The sequence below is a fragment of the Lepidochelys kempii genome, chromosome 1 (genome assembly GCF_965140285.1).
Source record: "Lepidochelys kempii isolate rLepKem1 chromosome 1, rLepKem1.hap1, whole genome shotgun sequence".
NCBI classification, from domain to species: Eukaryota; Metazoa; Chordata; order Testudines; family Cheloniidae; genus Lepidochelys; species Lepidochelys kempii.
The window spans coordinates 181941778-181960290 of NC_136380.1; the positions used below are offsets into that span (position 1 = coordinate 181941778).

At 43.3% G+C, this 18513-nt stretch overlaps 1 protein-coding gene across 5 annotated transcripts in view; it reads right to left on the reverse strand.

Moving 5' to 3' along the window:
* The window catches only part of GBE1 (1,4-alpha-glucan branching enzyme 1), a 303019-nt gene that overhangs the window by 233565 nt on the left and 50941 nt on the right, over positions 1-18513 (reverse strand). For 2 of the 5 annotated variants that reach the window (XM_073304014.2, XM_073304050.2), the window contains exon 2: positions 4666-4835. In XM_073304014.2, coding sequence (XP_073160115.1) covers positions 4666-4835 — 170 coding nt within the window. Of the gene's footprint in view, positions 1-4665; positions 4836-17449; positions 17550-18404; positions 18501-18513 lie in introns of all 5 variants that reach the window. The other 3 variants (XM_073304024.1, XM_073304043.1, XM_073304034.1) reach the window with 3 other exon arrangements.

The following is an 18513-nucleotide window of genomic DNA, read 5'->3' on the forward strand; positions in this document are numbered from 1 at the left end:
TGTCATCCTCCCCCTTTGACCTCTTTAATATGTTTACCTCTTCTTCCTTAACAGCTATGTCTCCCTTGTCTATTCCAAACATCATCATCATCTCCTCCTCCCCCCTCCTCTGGCCATTCCTTCAGTGGTAGACCTTCCTCCTCCCCATTCCAAGTGGGACTTGCTCAGGGCTTTGTTCTTGACAACCTCTTCTTTTATATTCAACATATTCACATAAATACAGACCTGACGCTTGAAGCTATCAATCCCATCTCTTCTCAATTGTGACTAGCCTCCCAGCATTTATTAGATCTAAAATTTAACTTTGCCAAAAACAAAATCCTGTTTTCTCTCAACTACTTTTCACTAGAACTCCTTGACACACCCCTTTCCTCTGTAAATGTGGAATTAGCCATCCTCCCCCACCACACTCCACCTTTTAAACAGAAGATCTTAGACTCTTCCGGGTAGTTTTCTCCAAACATTCAGGTCATGTCTAAATCTGGCCACTTCCTCAACAAAGTTCCTGCGTCTACAGCTAAAGCTCTAATCCAGGCCTGCACCATCTCCTTTCTGTTTCTCTAAACTCTACATGATTCCTAATCCTAATCCAGTACAAAAAGGAGCTATTAAAATAATATTTCTGGACAGCTGATCCAACCTATCATCCTATCTTCGCATTGCTCCATTGGCTCCTCCTCCTTCATCACGTCAAGTCAAAGTTACTTGTCCTTGCTTTCAAGGCTCTACATTACATTCTCTCCCATTCTTATCCTTCCATGTCTCATCGAGCCACTCTTTGCACTATCGCTTCCAGGTGGCAAGAAGCAACAAAATGGCATCACACCACCACCACATCTGGAAGCTAGTTTTTAATAAAGCAGTTCTTTGTGTTGATTATTCTTTTTATATTTCCTCTACTATATCCATTTTGCCAAGCAATGTAAAGAACCATTTACAACTATTTCACTGCATCATTACATCTTATTCTGGTAAAGGATGGGGGCTATTCAAAAGACAATACCACAAGGAGATGTGGTATTGTGGTATCGACTTCATTATGGACAGCTGTTCCCATCTCAGTAGCTAATTAGAGGTGTGTATGCAAAAATCTAGATTTCCAAGCACAAGGTAAAGTCTTTTCACACATTAAAAAAAGAGTCAGAGAGGTACTGAATTTTGTATTTTATTAGTGATTTGGCAATGTTGAAACACCCTCATTCCAAATAAAGAGATCTGTAGTTCATATTTAAATCAGATGGGAAGGTTTCATCCCATAACCACCTCCCTAAACAAACAGCCCACTGTTTACAACCTTCCAAATCCATTAGAGAAAATCAAATCCAGAATAATTAAACAGTGCAACAAATTGCAAGGATTCATTTCTGAAGAGACAGAAGATTAATTGATCCTACAGGGATTAGCCATTATGGTAAAAGCAAGAACTGTGTAAAAACATATTTTAAGATTAGTTTCTGAAATATAATGGGCGTTAACAGCTTATTCTCTTCTTCCTTTCTATTAAAAGCTTCAGATAACATTTTACCAATATCCTGGCAACTCACATCATGGAACATGTAAACTTAGTTAGATTTTCATATCTTTTTCATTGGGGCTGCCAGTTAATTGCAGAAAGAAAAGGAGTACTTGTGACACCTTAGAGACTAACCAATTTATTTGAGCATGAGATTTCGTGAGCTCACGAAAGCTCATGCTCAAATAATTTGGTTAGTCTCTAAGGTGCCACAAGTACTCCTTTTCTTTTTGCAAATACAGACTAACACGGCTGTTACTCTGAAACCTGTAATTAATTGCAGGTAACTCATACCATTAACTCAAAAAAATTTAATCATGATGTAAAAAAAATTGTGATTAATAGCAGTTTTAATTGCACTGTTAAAAAAAAGCAATATAGATTCATAGATACTACGGTCAGAAGGGATCATTATGATTGAGTCTGACCTCCTGCACAACGCAGGCCACAGAATTTCACCCACCCACTCCTGCGAAAAACCTCTCACTTATGTCTGAGCTATTGACGTCCTCAAATTGTGGTTTAAAGACTTCAAGGAGCAGAGAATCCTCCAGCAAGTGACCCGTGCCCCATGCTACAGAAAAAGGCGAAAAACCTCCAGGGCCCCTTCCAATCTGCCCTGGAGGAAAATTCCTTCCCGAGCCCAAATATGGCAATCAGGGTGTCAAGCGACCAAAAAAATTAATTGCGATTAATCGCACGGTTAAATAAATGATATTCTATTATTGTGTAAATATTTTTGGATGTTTTCTACTTTTTCAAATATATTGACTTCAGTTACAACACAGAATACAAAGTGTACAGTGATCACCTTATATTTACTTGATTACAAGTATTTGCACTGTAAAAAAAACCACAGAAATAGTATTTTTCAATTCACCTAATACAAGTACTGTAGTGTAATCTCTATCATTAAAGTTGAACTTAAAAATGTAGAATTATGTACAAAAACAATGAATTCAAAAATTAAAACAATGTAAAATTTTAGAGACTGCAAGTCCACTTAGTCCTACTTCTTGTTAAGCCAATCGCTCAGACAAACACATTTGTTTACATTTACGGGAGACACTACAGCCTGCTTTGTGTTTACGTCACCTGCAAGTGAGAACAAAGGGTTCGCATGGCACTGTTGTAGTTGGAATCGCAAGATATTAATGTGCCAGATGCACTAAAGATTCATATGTGCCTTCATACTTCAACCACCATTCTAGGGGATATGCATCCATGCCGACGACGGGTTCTGCTCGATAAGATTCCAAAGCAGTGCGAACCGATACATGTTCATTTTCATTATCTGAGTCAAATGCCAGCATTACAAGGTTGATTTTCCCTTTTGGTGGTTCAGGTTCTGTACTTTCCGCATTGGAGTGTTGCTCTTTTAAAACTTCTGAAAGCATGGTTTTACACCTTGTCCCTCTCAGATTTTGGAAGGCACTTCAGATTCTTAAACCTTGGGTCGAGTGTTGTAGCTATCTTTAAAAATCTCACATTGGTACCTTTTTGCTTTTAGTCAGCTCTGCAGTGAAAGCGTTCTTAAAATCAACAACATGTGCTGGGGGCATCACTCGAGACTACTATAACATGAAATATATAGCAGAATGTGGGTAAAACAGAGCAGGGGACAAATATTTGCACTGTAAAAATGATAAAAGAAATAGTATTTTTCAATTCAGCTAATACAAGTACTATAATGCAATCTCTTTATTGTGAAATTATTATTTCATTACTATTTATAATTATTATTTCATTATTATTTACAAATGTAAATTTTTTTTTGTTAGGTAACTGCACTCAAAAACAAACCAATGTAAAACTTTAGATCCTACAAGTCCAATCAATCCTGCTTCTTGTTCAGCCAACCACTAAGACAAACAAGTTTGTTTACATTTATGGGAGAATGCTCTCTGCTTCTTATTTACAATGCCACCTGAAAGTGAGAACAGGGTGTTCATATGGCACTTTTGTAGCCAACATTGCAAGGTATTATGTGCCAGGTAAGCTAAATATTCATATGCCCCTTCATGCTTCAGCCACCATTCCAGAGGAGATGTTTCCATGCTGACAGTGCTTGTTAAAAAAAATCATGTGTTAATTAAATTTATGACAACTTCTTGGGGGGAGAATTGTATATCTCCTGCTCTGTTTCACCTCTATTCTACCATATATTTTGTGTTACGGCAGTCTTGAATGACAACCCAGCACATGTTGCTGAATTTAAGAACACTTTCACTGCAGATCTGACAAAACGTAAAAAGGTACCAATTTGAGATTTCTAAAAATAGCTACAGCACTAGACCCAAAATTTAAGAATCTGAAGTGCCTTCTAAAATCTGAGAGGTACAACTGTTGAGGATGCTTTCAGAAGTCTTAAGAGCAACACTCTGATGTGGTAACTACAGAACCCGAACCACCAAAAAAGAAAATCAACTTTCTAGTGGTGGCTTCTGACTCTGATGATGAAAATGAACAGGCATCAGTCTGCACTGCTTTAGATCATTACTGAGCAGAACCAGTCATCAGCATGGACATATTTCCTCTAAAATGGTGGGTGAAGCATGAAGGGACATATGAATCTTTAACACATCTGGCACAAATATCTTGCCATGTCAGCTACACAGTGCCATGGGAACGCCAGTTCTCACTTTCAGGTGACATTGTAAACACAAAGCAGGCTGTACTGTCTCCCGTAAATGTAAACAAACTTGTTTGTCTGAGCGATTGGCTGAACAAGAAATAGGACTGAGTGGACTTCTAGGCTCTGACGTTTCACAGTTTTATTTTCAAGTACATTTTTTGGTATATAATGCTACATTTATAAGTTGCACTTTCATGATAAAGAGATTGCACTACAATACTTGTATCAGCTGAATTGAAAAATACTATTTCCTTTGTTTCTTTTTTAGTGCAAATATTTGTAATAAAAATATAAAGTGAGCACTGTACAATTTGTATTTTGTGTTGTAACTGAAATCAATATATTTGAAAATGTAGTAAATGTCCAAAAATATTTAAATAAATGATATTTTGTTATTGTTTAAAGGCGCTATTAATTGCATAATTAATTGTGATTATTTTTTTCAACTACTTGACAGCCCCACTTTTCAAAATGAGAATGAGAATACCAAAATGGAAAATTCTTTCAAAATACTTACTGAAGTCGCCAGTAAGAAACACTCCTTCTGCCCCTGGAGCCCACTCTTTGCAATATAGTCCGCCATCCACAAGTTGATTGACTCCAAAGGTTTTGTAACTTTTTGAAAATTTATCAAGGCCGCCTTCATTTTCTTCAATGTTCCTCAATCGGTCATGAAACAGGGTATACCTTTCAAACAACAACATTAAATACATTTTAGAAAATTTAGTGAACATGTTACTTATAGTAGGTACTCATAGCTACACATGGCACGTACTTATTTTAATGCATACACACATGTATTTTCGATTAGGCAGAGTATAGTGGCATCCTCAGACTATGGTACTATACATCCCTTTGTGTATTACCCCCATTCCCCCCCAAACAAAGCAGATATTTACTTCATGCACTTGAACTTATCTTACCAATATTCTGATACAGCACAAGGTTTACAGTACAAAAACGTCAGCCTCGCTTCCACCTACAGTAGGGGTAGTCAATAGGTGGACCGTGGTCCAAATCCAGACCACCAGATGCTTTTGAATGGACCCAAATTTTTATTTTTTTTATTTTTTTTTTTATTATTATTTTCTCTGGGGTCTGGACCTTGACTATACCTTGACCAAAAAATTTGGACCTTGACAAAAAATAATTGACTACCCCTGGCCCACAGTTTCTTCACTTTACAGCAACAGCCTGTGGTTTAAGCCTACACACTGAAACGTGTGATTGACAGTCCAGAAGCCATAAGGTTATTAAACAATAAAAGGAGAACTTCACTCACACTAAGCAGCCTTGAAATTTTCCTCATGTGGCCTATAACCAATAATAGGATATAGGAAGATATCCTATAGGTTTGAAAATTTCTACTGCAAGCACTATAAATACAATAGGATCTTAATTAAGCTTAGCATCCCACAGGTCATGGCCAGCGGCAGTGCAAGACATAGGCAAGAGCCTTTTAATACCAGAAATATTTGAGAGCTACTGGACAAAGAAATAGTACTAGGTGGTTGCAGGTTATGTGAACTTTGTTCAATTCCTCCAATTACTCCCACTGAAGACTAGTAATGCCAGAATACCATCAACGTCCAAGCCTTGAAGTGATTACTTTGATGTTGATGGCAGATTCTGCCACCCTTACCCTGAGTAGTCTCACAGTTTTCAGGACTTAAGAGGTCAAGTGTGAATAAGAGCAACAGAATCAGGCTCTTACAACTTGAAATAGTTCTCACACGGATTGCAACCACTTAGCCTTCCCCCACACACTCCAGTATTCAGATAGATGGTAGTTTGCTAATAAGTCCAAAAACAGTCAGGCAACCCTATTGTATGTTGACGCTTACATCCAACCACAAAATTGTCTACTCATCTGCCAAATTCCAATCTACTGTGTTATCTACAAAACTAAAATGCCAGAAATATGCTGTCTCCAAAATTTATTTATGCCAGTACACTTAAAGCTACACCCCATCCTCCATAACCCCCCCCCCCCTCAAATAATGTTAAGGTACTATTTTTTTTTCTTTGACAGCAAGGAAAAAATAGAGAATGGCAGCATGGTATAATGCTGAGTTTTATTAAAGATATCCACTTTGAGAGTCATTCATTCAAAAGGGACCATCAGTCATAGTGACAACTAAGATATTACACCTTGAAGAAATGTCAACATCTGGACACCATTCTGAGATTAATTTAAAGTTCTGATTCAGAATTGGTCTCTTCAGTGGCAGAGAATTTGTGATAGAAAGGTTCAAGATGTCCCATTTTTTGGTTATTTCAATTGAAAACAGGCTTATGTTTACAGAGTTTTATTATTTTCTTAAGATTAATCTACCCAACAGCTTTTATTATGAAGACAGATATTCACCGTGAAACCGCTGTGTGACTCAAAAGAGGGAAGCCCCAGGATATACTAAACAATATACTCATACCTCCCTAATGCCCATCCCCTAGTATCACTTCTGTAAATTTGCTCATGGGTGTCATGCCTCAAAACTGGGTCATGTTTCCTGCACCGTCTAAGATCAATTTCATTTACAGTGCTATAGACAGCACAATGTGTCTTACAGGCCTCTGTATATAAAGTTGTCATTTTCAAGAAAAAAAATGTACACCAGTTAATTTTAAAAACTTTTTTACAATTTTATTTGCATGCATTACATATGTCAAAACACAAGTGTAGAAAAGACTTATAAAAAAAAGTTAAGAGAAAGGTTAAACACACTAGTAAAGAGCAACTCACTGAAACTTGCCTCAGAAGTTCAACATCTGACATTTGGCAAGATTATTCCATTATCTACGGGATCTCCTTGCAAGTAGAAGGAGCATTCCATTGGTTATAGATATTATATACTGCATATATACATTTTTAGTTTGCTATACAACAGCATACTGAATGTGCCACACTGCAGTCTTAAGGCACACAGAAACCACCCGAAAAGAGCTGTATTCAACATTTATTGTTTTTAAAAAGTTATACTGCAGTAGCACCCAGAGGCCCTGGGATCCACTAGAAGGCATACGAACTGAACGAGGCAGTCCCCTGCCTTGAGGACGCCCTAATGAGGTCAGTTGGAGTTTTATCATTGACTTTAAATAGAGCCAGGATTTCATTTCAAGAGTATCTATACATATACATATATACACACACACACACACACCCCAGAAAAAAGGGTTACCTACCTTTCATAACTGTTGATCTTCGAGATGTGTTGCTTATGTCCATTCCATGTTAGGTGAACGCCCACGTGCATGGTGGGAGATTTTTGCCTTAGCAGTACTTATAGGGACAGCTGTGGGGCCCTCTGGAGTGCCGCACTCGTGTGGCATCACCACCCTCTCTGCTCCTTCTTGCCAACTCCGACAGAGGGGCAGGAGGGTGGGTAATGGAATGGACAGGAGCAAAACATCTCGAAGAACAGTTATGAAAGGTAGGTAACCCTTTTTTCTTCTTCAAGTGCTTGCTCATGTCAATTCCATTTTAGGCAACTCACAAGCAGAATCAATGGAGGTGGGCTCACAGTTCACAGTCTCGCAGCTTGCAGCACTGCTCTGCCAAACCCAGCATTGTCTCGAGCCTGCTGGGCCAGCGCACAGTGCTACGCATACATGTGGACGGATGACCACGTCACAGCCCAACGGATATCTCTGATTGGCACCTGCGCCAGGAAGGCAACTGACGACACCTGTGCCCTAATTGATTGAGCTGTCACGATCACTGGCAGATGCATCCTTGCCAGCTCATAGCAGTAGCGGATACAGGCCGTGATCCAAGACGAGATTCTCTGGGTTGACACTTGGCACCCTTTCATCCTGTCAGCTACAGCAACAAACAACTGTGTTGACTTAGAGAATGGCTTCGTTCTATCAATGTAGAAGGCCAGCGCGCATCTGACGTTCAAGTTATGCAAACTGCGCTCCTCATCCATTACATGAGGCTTTGGACAAAGAACCGGTAAGTAAACATCTTGACCCGTGTGTAACTGGGAGATGACCTTGGGCAGAAAGGCTGGGTGCGGACCTTAGTCTTCTACAAGGATGTCTAGGGCGACTCTGGCATGAGCACCCTAATCTCGGACACCCTACGGGCTGAAGTTATAGCAACCAAGAAAGACCTTCCAGGAGAGAGGCAGGAGGGAGCAGGAAGGCAAAGGTTCAAAGGGGCTGGGGGGGCCATGAGCCTGGACAGCACAAGATTCAGGTCCCAAGTGGGGTGTGGGGGGGAAACCGGGTCTCAGACATGGAGGTAAAGGCACTCCAAACCCTTCAGGAAACGCCCCATCATGGTCTCAAAGCGGAGGATGGAACATCGAAATAGCCTCTGGGTCTACCTTGATTGAAGATAGCGACAGACCCTGGTGCTCAAGATGCAGTAAATAGTCCAGGATGTCCTGCAGCGGGGTCTCATCCGTGTGAATGTGTTGGTCCATGGCCCAACACATTAACAGCTTCCACTTTGCCACATATGCAGCCCTGGTGGACAATTTTCTGCTGCTCAGCAAAACCTGCTTGACATCAGTGGAACAGCCCCGTTCTTCCACACTGAGCCACGCAGCAGACAAGCCGACAAGTGCAGCAACTTCAGGTTTGGGGGTAGCAGGTTGCCATGGTTCTCAGACAGCAAATCTGGACTATGAGGTAGCTGCAGCAGGGTGGTTGATGACAGACTCAGCAGCATGCCGAACCAGTGGTGACGAGACTACGCCAGGGCTATGATGACCATTGCTTTGTCTTGCTTTATCTTGAGCAGGACTCCGGATTAACAGCACTGGCAGCATACATCAGTGCTCCCGAGCACAGAATGAGGAAGGTGTCCAAAAAGGGGCTCTTATCCCTGCCTGCAGAGAACAGAACACATGGCACTTCCTGTTCTGTCTGGACACGAACAGGTCCACTTGGGGAGACTCCCACCTGTGAAAGATTAGGGTGATCACCTCCAGATGGAGCGACAACTCATCGCAAGATGAGAAGGTACTGCTGAGATGATCTGCCATGACATTCTTGGCTCCAGGCAGCTACCAGATGAATGGCGGGTCTCACACAAGTCCCAGAGGCTGAGCACTTCCCAACAAAGGGCTAAGGACCTGGCTCTGCCCTGCGTGATGATGTAGAACATTGCAGCTGTATTGTTTGTCAGGACAATCATCACCCTGCCCTTCAGGTGGGGCAAGAACACCTAGCAGGCCAGGCAAACCGCTCTGAGCTCCCTGACATTGATATGAAGGGCCAGATCACTGTGTAGCCAGAGGCTCTGGGTGCTAAGCTCACAAAGATGAGCTCTCCAGCTCAAGTTCAATGCATCTGAAACCAGGGTAACGATGGATAAGGGGTCACAAAGGGAACCCCTTGTAGCATGGACTCTGGATCCAGCCACCAGTCCAAGGATGATAGGATGTGGCTTGGTACCATGACCACCCTGTCCAGGGCATGCCTGCTGGGGATATAGACTGTGGCCAGCCATACCTGAAAAGGTTGTAAATGAAGAGGGACATGGCTGACCACATATGTGCATGCGGCCATGTGGTCCATCAGTTGCAGTCACATGTGGGCTGTGCTAAGAGAATGGCTCTTCATGTGGGAAAGAAGTCAGACATGGCCTGGAAGCATGCTTCTGGAACCTGGCTCACGTGGAGTTGAGAACTGCTCCAATAAATTGTGTGTTCGACTGGCGCTAACATGGACTTTACTGTGAGTATCAACAGGCCCAGATTGTTGGAGATTGCTCACATCAGGTCAATGCTCTGTTGGACCTGCTCTGGAGAGCTACCCTCGACGAGGCAGTTGTCAAGATATGGGAAGATCTAGACCCCCAAATATCTCAGGTAAGCCACTACCAGCACCATGCATTTAGTGAACCATGCATTTAGTGCCAAGCCTGCCCATTAGTACAAGGTGTGGAGAATTTAATGTGGGAACTGGAAATGGCATCCAAACTAGTCTCAAATTAGATGGGAGCAATTTTTAATCCCCCACTGAGCTGGCCTGTACTCAAAACATACTCATTCCTATTTCAAAGATTGTGTAGCTCATTAGCAGTGCCTTGACACACTGTTATCCCAGTGAGATCGAGACTTGCTTTGTCAAGATCTGGTTTTTGCATTTCAAACACAAAGATCCATTCTCTTCACACTCTAGTAAGACCTCTCTTGCTGTGACTGTCTGTACGCCTATGTTCACCCCTTTTACATTACCATGCCACGTTCTATAAAAAGCATACTGTGTAGGTAGCATTTGAAAACTCATGATTATTGTCCAAGTAAAATGAGACAATACTGTATGTAAAAATATCCGATTCCACTGTACTTTACCAAGGCTTGTTCCACCATGTTCTGGAGGGCAGTCACCAACAAGTTCCCCAGAGACAAAAGGCTAGCCAATGCCTCAGCCAGGTGTCTAGGGGATCAAAGGGACCATCATCTGATTAAATGGCCACTCTTACATGGAGGGGCGAGGGTGGCGCAAATCTATATTTTGACAAAGACCCAGGTCCTCTGGTCGCACAGACTGTCTCCTGAACATCAGCTGGAAATGATTCTTGTGCAAGAGGAGAGGACAGACACCCCAAATCATATCTCCCTTGCTCTCTACCCATGGCATCAACAACAGCAGAGGAACAAAAAGCAGCATTGGACTAGGGGGGAGATCCTGACAGAGAGTTCCTGCAGTTTTACTGGTTGAACCATGTGGGGAGAGAGACCTTTGCTTTGTATTCGCTTAGCTTGTTAAATTAGTTGTTAGTCACATTTTACCTTTTATTTCCTTGAAACCAATTCTGACTTGTATGCCTCATTACTGGTCACTTTAAAAATCTCCCTTTCCATAGTTAATACATTTGTTTTGTTGTTTTAGCTAAATCAGTGTGTTTGGATTGAAATGTTTGGGAAACTCCATTTGGGATAACTGGATTTGTACATATTTTCTGCTAATAAATGACAGACTTTGCATGAGCCTGTATCATCCAGGATAGTGCAGGCCAGTACAAGATGCACATTTTTGTTGGCAAGTCCGGGACTTAGTTTGCTGGTGTTGCTCTGTTATGTAATTCATGAGTGTCTGTACTCATACACGGTAGCTAGTAGCAGGCATTTGCCTGGGATTGGTGAGTATCCGAGTGTGTGTTTGCTGGGAGGGCAGTGTGAAAGCCTGAGTGAGTGCCTGATTGGGCGGTAGCCTGCAGGGGGCGGGCATTGGGGCTGTCTGTTTGTTTCAGGGAAGCCTGGCTGTTTAAAAATAGCCAGAGCTCTGCAAACCAGCTGAGCGGGGGCGAACCAGCTGAGCAGCGGGGAACAGCAGAGCAGCACACAGCAGGAGTTTGCCTGGAGTGAGCCCAGTGAGGCTTACATCTTGCAAACTTCTCTGAGGAAGCTCATATAGGAAGGTGATATGGAAGCGGGAGTGGGGGGGTTCAGCTGTTGTGACCTGCACTGGATGTGCCATGTTTGTCTTTCTTCCACAGGACAGAAGCGACTGTCTGTACAAAGTGCAAGCTGGTCACCATATTGGAAGAGAAGATCGAAGGTCTGGAGCAACAGATAACGACCCTGCGTTGCATACGAGAATCTGAGGATTTTCTGGACAAAAAAGTCAGGATATGCTTCTACGGGCACAAAGCTCTAAAGATTTAGAGCAGGTTGCACAGCAGAGCCAAGAGGCCAGTGAAGAAGCTTGGCAACATGTGACCTCAGAAGAAGGGGGAATGTCCGGGTTCCAGCAACGCGGACACAGGTAACTAACTGCTTTCACTTCTCTCCACAAGTACCATTGCGGAGAGTGGACCAGATGATATGTCTGGGGGGAGAAAGCAGAAGGAGACTCCGCTGGTTGGAAGGCATGAGATGCACTGTCCTGAGGTTGGGGGTTCCATGACCACCACTCCCAAGAGAAGGAGGCGGGTGGTGGTGGTCGGAGACTCTCTCCTCCGGGGGACTGAGTCATCCATCTGCTGCCCTGACCGGGAAAACCGAGTAATCTGCTGCTTACTAGGGGCTAAGATTTGCGATGTGACAGAGAGACTGCCGAGACTCATCAAGCCCTCGGATCGCTACCCCTTCCTGCTTCTCCACGTGGGCACCAATGATACTGCCAAGAATGACCTTGAGCGGATCACTGCGGACTACGTGGCTCTGGGAAGAAGGATAAAGGAGTTTGAGGCGCAAGTGGTGTTCTCGTCCATTCTCCCCGTGGAAGGAAAAGGCCTGGGGAGGGACCGTCAAATTGTGGAAGTCAACAAATGGCTACGCAGGTGGTGTCTGAGAGAAGGCTTTGGATTCTTTGTCCATAGGATGGTGTTCCATGAAGGAGGAGTGCTGGGCAGAGACGGGCTCCACCTTACGAAGAGAGGGAAGAGCATCTTTGCGAGCAGGCTGGCTAACCTAGTGAGGAGGGCTTTAAACTAGGTTCACCGGGGGAAGGAGACCAAAGCCCTGAGGTAAGTGGGAAAGCAGGATACCGGGAGGAAGCACAGGCAGGAACGTCTGGGAGGGGAGGGCTCCTGCCTCACACTGAGAATGAGGGGCAATGAGCAGGTTCTCTCAAGTGCTTATATACAAATGCACAAAGCCTTGGAAACAAGCCGAGAGAACTGGAGGTCCTAGTGATGTCAAGGAATTATGACGTGATTGGAATAACAGAGACTTGGTGGGATAACTCACATGACTGGAGTACTGTCATGGATGGATATAAACTGTTCAGGAAGGACAGGCAGGGCAGAAAAGGTGGGGGAGTAGCACTGTATGTAAGGGAGCAGTATGACTGCTCAGAGCTCCGGTACGAAACTGCAGAAAAACCTGAGTGTCTCTGGATTAAGTTTAGAAGTGTGAGCAGCAAGAGTGATGTCGTGGTGGGAGTCTGCTATAGACCACTGGACCAGGGGGATGAGGTGGATGAGGCTTTCTTCTGGCAACTCGCAGAAGCTACTAGATCGCACGCCCTGGTTCTCATGGGTGACTTTAATCTTCCTGATATCTGCTGGGAGAGCAATACAGCGGTGCATAGACAATCCAGGAAGTTTTTGGAAAGCGTAGGGGACAATTTCCTGGTGCAAGTGCTAGCGGAGCCAACTGGGGGGGGAGCTTTTCTTGACCTGCTGCTCACAAACCGGGAAGAATTAGTGGGGGAAGCAAAAATGGATGGGAACCTGGGAGGCAGTGACCATGAGTTGGTTGAGTTCAGGAACCTGACACAGGGAAGCAAAGTAAGCAGCAGGATACCAACCCTGGACTTCAGAAAAGCAGACTTTGACTCCCTCAGAGAACGGATGGGTAGGATCCCCTGGGGGACTAACATGAAGGGGAAAGGAGTCCAGGAGAGCTGGCGGTATTTCAAGGAATCCCTGTTGAGGTTACAGGGACAAACCATCCCGATGTGTCAAAAGAATAGTAAATATGGCAGGCGACCAGCTTGGCTTAACAGTGAAATCCTAGCGGAACTTAAACATAAAAAAGAAGCTTACAAGAAGTGGAAGGTTGGACATATGACCAGGGAAGAGTATAAAAATATTGCTCAGGCATGTAGGAATGAAATCAGGAGGGCCAAATTGCACCTGGAGCTGCAGCTAGCAAGAGATGTCAAGAGTAACAAGAAAGGTTTCTTCAGGTATGTTGGCAACAAGAAGAAAGCCAAGGAAAGTGTGGGCCCCTTACTGAATGAGGGAGGCAACCTAGTGACAGAGGATGTGGAAAAAGCTAATGTACTCAATGCTTTTTTTGCCTCTGTCTTCACTAACAAGATCAGCTCCCAGACTGCTGAACTGGGCATCACAGCATGGGGAATAGACAGCCAGCCCTCTGTGGAGAAAGAGGTGGTTAGGGACTATTTAGAAAAGCTGGACATGCACAAGTCCATGGGGCTGGACGAGTTGCATCCGAGAGTACTAAAGGAATTGGCGGCTATGATTGCAGAGCCATTGGCCATTATCTTTGAAAACTCGTGGCAAACGGGGGAAGTCCCAGATGACTGGAAAAAGGTTAATGTAGTGCCCATCTTTAAAAAAGGGAAGGAGGAGGATCCTGGGAACTACAGGCCAGTCAGCCTCACCTCAGTCCCCGGAAAAATCATGGAGCAGGTCCTCAAAGAATCAATCCTGAAGCACTTGCATGAGAGGAAAGTGATCAGGAACAGTCAGCATGGATTCACCAAGGGAAGGTCATGCCTAACTAATCTAATTGCCTTCTATGATGAGATTACTGGTTTGGTGGATGAAGGGAAAGCAGTGGATGTATTGTTTCTTGACTTTAGCAAAGCTTTTGACACGGTCTCCCACAGTATTCTTGTCAGCAAGTTAAAGAAGCATGGGCTGGATGAATGTACTATAAGGTGGGTAGAAAATTGGCTAGATTGTCGGGCTCAACAGGTAGTGATCAATGGCTCCATGTCTAGTTGTCAGCCGGTGTCAAGCGGAGTGCCCCAAGGGTCGGTCCTGGGGCTGGTTTTGTTCAATATCTTCATAAATGATCTGGAAGATGGTGTGGATTGCACTCTCAGCAAATTTGCGGATGATACTAAACTAGGAGGAGTGGTAGATACGCTGGAGGGCAGGGATAGGATACAGAGGGACCTAGACAAATTGGAGGATTGGGCCAAAAGAAATCTGATGAGGTTCAATAAGGATAAGTGCAGGGTCCTGCACTTAGGACGGAAGAACCCAATGCACAGCTACAGACTAGGGACCGAATGGCTAGGCAGCAGTTCTGCGGAAAAGGACCTAGGGGTGACAGTGGACAAGAAGCTGGACATGAGTCAGCAGTGTGCCCTTGTTGCCAAGAAGGCCAACGGCATTTTGGGATGTATAAGTAGGGGCATAGCGAGCAGATCGAGGGACGTGATCGTCCCCCTCTATTTGACATTGGTGAGGCCTCATCTGGAGTATTGTGTCCAGTTTTGGGCCCCACACTACAAGAAGGATCTGAATAAATTGGAGAGAGTCCAGCAAAGGGCAACAAAAGTGATTCAGGATCTGGAACACATGACTTAGGCTGAGGGAACTGGGATTGTTTAATCTGCAGAAGAGAAGAATGAGGGGGGATTTGATAGCTGCTTTCAACTACCTGAGAAGATACCTGAGAGGTGGTTCCAGAGAGGATGGTTCTAGACTATTCTCAGTGGTAGAAGAGGACAGGACAAGGAGTAATGGTCTCAAGTTGCAGTGGGGGAGGTTTAGGTTGGATATTAGGAAAAACTTTTTCACTAGGAGGGTGGTGAAACACTGGAATGCGTTACCTAGGGAGGTGGTGGAATCTCCTTCCTTAGAAGTTTTTAAGGTCAGGCTTGACAAAGCCCTGGCTGGGATGATTTAATTGGGGATTGGTCCTGCTTTGAGCAGGGGGTTGGACTAGATGACCTCCTGAGGTCCCTTCCAACCCTGATATTCTATGATTTAGATGCTGGAGGCTGTGTGTGATTAGGCCAGGAGTGGTTGCTCTGACAGCCAAGCAGGGTAAAAGGCAGCCCAGATTGGAGCATTGAGGGGACACAGCTATCGGTCAGTCCAAATTGTACCCTGGGTAATGTCACAAAAGCTCACTAGCAAGACCTCTCAGCTTTCCCTTTTCAAATATATTCAATAGTAACCCTCAAACACACCCCATTAAGCAAAATACAAAATAAAAACAGTGTTAGCACAGCATCCAAATTCACTTCTAAAAATGTTTTACAATATAAAATGATTCTAACAATTAAGTTATTCCAGAACTCTCTCTCCAACATATTATCCCTCCATCCCAACCCCATCATGTTTTTTTAGCAGGATTTGAACTCAACCTTCAGCTCCCCAGCACAGACTTCTTCCACTTCACCAATAGCAGTAGCAGGTTGAAAGGGAAAGGTAGTCTGCCTGCCTCTGAGGATCAGGACAGAGAGGGAGACACCGCACTTGACTGACGTAGATAACCATTTGTTACTTAAGGTGTCAGCTACGAGGACTCCTGGATTCTATTCCTGGCTCTACTAGCTACAGACAGCCTAGACAAACATAACAATCTCCTTGCTTGAGTTATACACAGGAACTGAATCCAGGACCTCTAGATCCAAAAGCATTAGCCTCTATCACTTGAGCTAAAGGACCACGTCCATGGAGGTACTAGCAGATTCATAAGCTTCTATCTCACTGACCAAGTCACTAGAGAGGGACAAAGAGAATGCTGTCAGTTTCCAAAAGCCAGCACAGCATGGCAGAGTGGGAGAGACATAAGATAAGAAAGGCCATCCTGCATCAAACCAAAGGTGCATCTAGCCCCGTATCCTGTCTTCGGACAGTGGCCAATGTAACCTGCTCCAGAGGGGACGAACAGAACAGCTACTCATCAAGTGATCCATCCTGTCACCCATTCCCAGCTTCTGGCATCCCATCTCTGCTTGCAGTGACCAACCTTCCGGTTATCATCTTCAAAATGAGTTGAAGGTAATTGCCTGCCCCTAAGGGAGGGGTATATGCCTGGTTAATAAGGTCCGTGAAGTGCACGGAAATACTGAAAGCAGTCAGCAGAAGATCTGGGATTAGAACCCACGGACCTTTTGGCTTGTAGCTCACACAGTGTCTGTTTGAGAAAGTGTCACTCATGCTTTCATGTTACCAGTTGTGCAAGAAAGTGAGAAATGCATGAGATGTGCAAGACTTCTCAGGTCTGTTCCTGCTCCCGCTGCAATCCGTACTATATGAGGTCAAAACCGGATTGATTTTGAAAGGAAAAGAAATAGATACGATACCTATGTTGGAGCATGGCAAAAAGGCAGGATGAAGGTGTACCCGTTCACCAGTTCATTGCAAGGGGATTTACAATAGCAACAAAAAGGATGTGAACCACTCCAAGCCATTGAAATGCAATTTACTGCTGATGCTCCTTTACCATCATAGTGACAGTTCACCTATTTTGATCACTTATGTCTAGCCTTTACCTACACTTTGCCATATCTGCTGAAAGGTTTCATTTGTATTAAATAGCCACTTTATTCCTTTTAATCTCTACTTGTTTTTCCCCATTTTACTCACTCATCAAGTCCTATTCAATTCAGCTTATATATTTTAGAATAGGTGAACTAACATCCGTGCAGGAGTGTAACATATAAAGTTAACAGAAAAGATTAATGTTTAAATAACTTGCTTTAGAAGCACAAAGGTCAATGGCTGACTTTACACAGATCAGCCCATTGGAGGAGCCTGTTACTTTACTTTTCCAATGGTTTAAAAAATTGATATTTCACTCATTTCTGCAAAGATCCAAAGATGACTGTGTGGGGGTGAATGCGTCTTTTCCCTATTAGTTCTAGCTGCACTATTGAAGTCACTCCATATGCAAATACTTCACCTTTTCCTCTTCTTTGAGCTATTCATTGGAATGCCATGGAATCCATGGTGGTTTAACATTACATTCATCCCTTTATTGATCACCAGCAGGAAGCACCAATCTGGAATCAAAGTTAAAAGTTCAATACTTGCATAGATAGGAATGGGTATGTTTTATTTACTTTAAGAGTTCTGATGTCCCTTTTATGTTTTCAAATTCCAGTACATCATTTGTCATTTTCAATTGTTTAAATGAGGTACAAGGCCTTGTGAGCTGTTCTGAAAATTAAATGTTTAGTGTACAGTAAATCAGAATGGAAGCCTTGCATGGGGCACAGTTAATTAGGTCAAATTTGCGAGTGTGACAATTGTAAAAGCGACTTCTTCAGAAAACACAGCCTTGTAGCATCCCACTATAACTAACTGAAATTATTCTACATTTCCTCAGGAGTGCATTTAGATTTCTTTTAAATCCTGATCGGAAAAGCTCGTATATGAAGCATTTGAACTTCTGGATGCTGATAGTTATGTATGTTGATGAGTACAACCATTTGCTTCTACTTTATAGGATAATCTTTGACCCACAGGCTAAACAGATGAAATTAGTCTTCTATACCGTCAGGACAACTAGAAGGGAAACACTGGATGGAAATGACCAAATCCTGTAAATAAAGTCAGAGGCATCTTAATGCCTATTTCTGCAGCAGAAAGATACATGTCCATCCTAATTTTAACACACATTACTTGCATAGCAGTTAATTTGCTTCCATCTAAAATGAATCTAATGTCTTTATTGTTCCCCTATATATGCAATTTAAACCATCCCGACGGTCACTTCAGCCTTCAAGGTTTATTATGCCTTTCACCTTGAGGGAGTGTCTGCAGCTTCTTCAGCAGGTACAGCCTCTCAGTAGTACAAATAGAGCAGGCCAACAAAAGCCTATGGCGGGGCTAAGCAGATGCTGTATTTTAATTACCTTTCTTACCTCCTTTAAAAGTAGGGAAAATGTTTACTGCATTCTCCACATCTGCAAGCCAGTAACTAATTCTGCAGTAATAATGGAAGATACAAACTGGACACAAAAG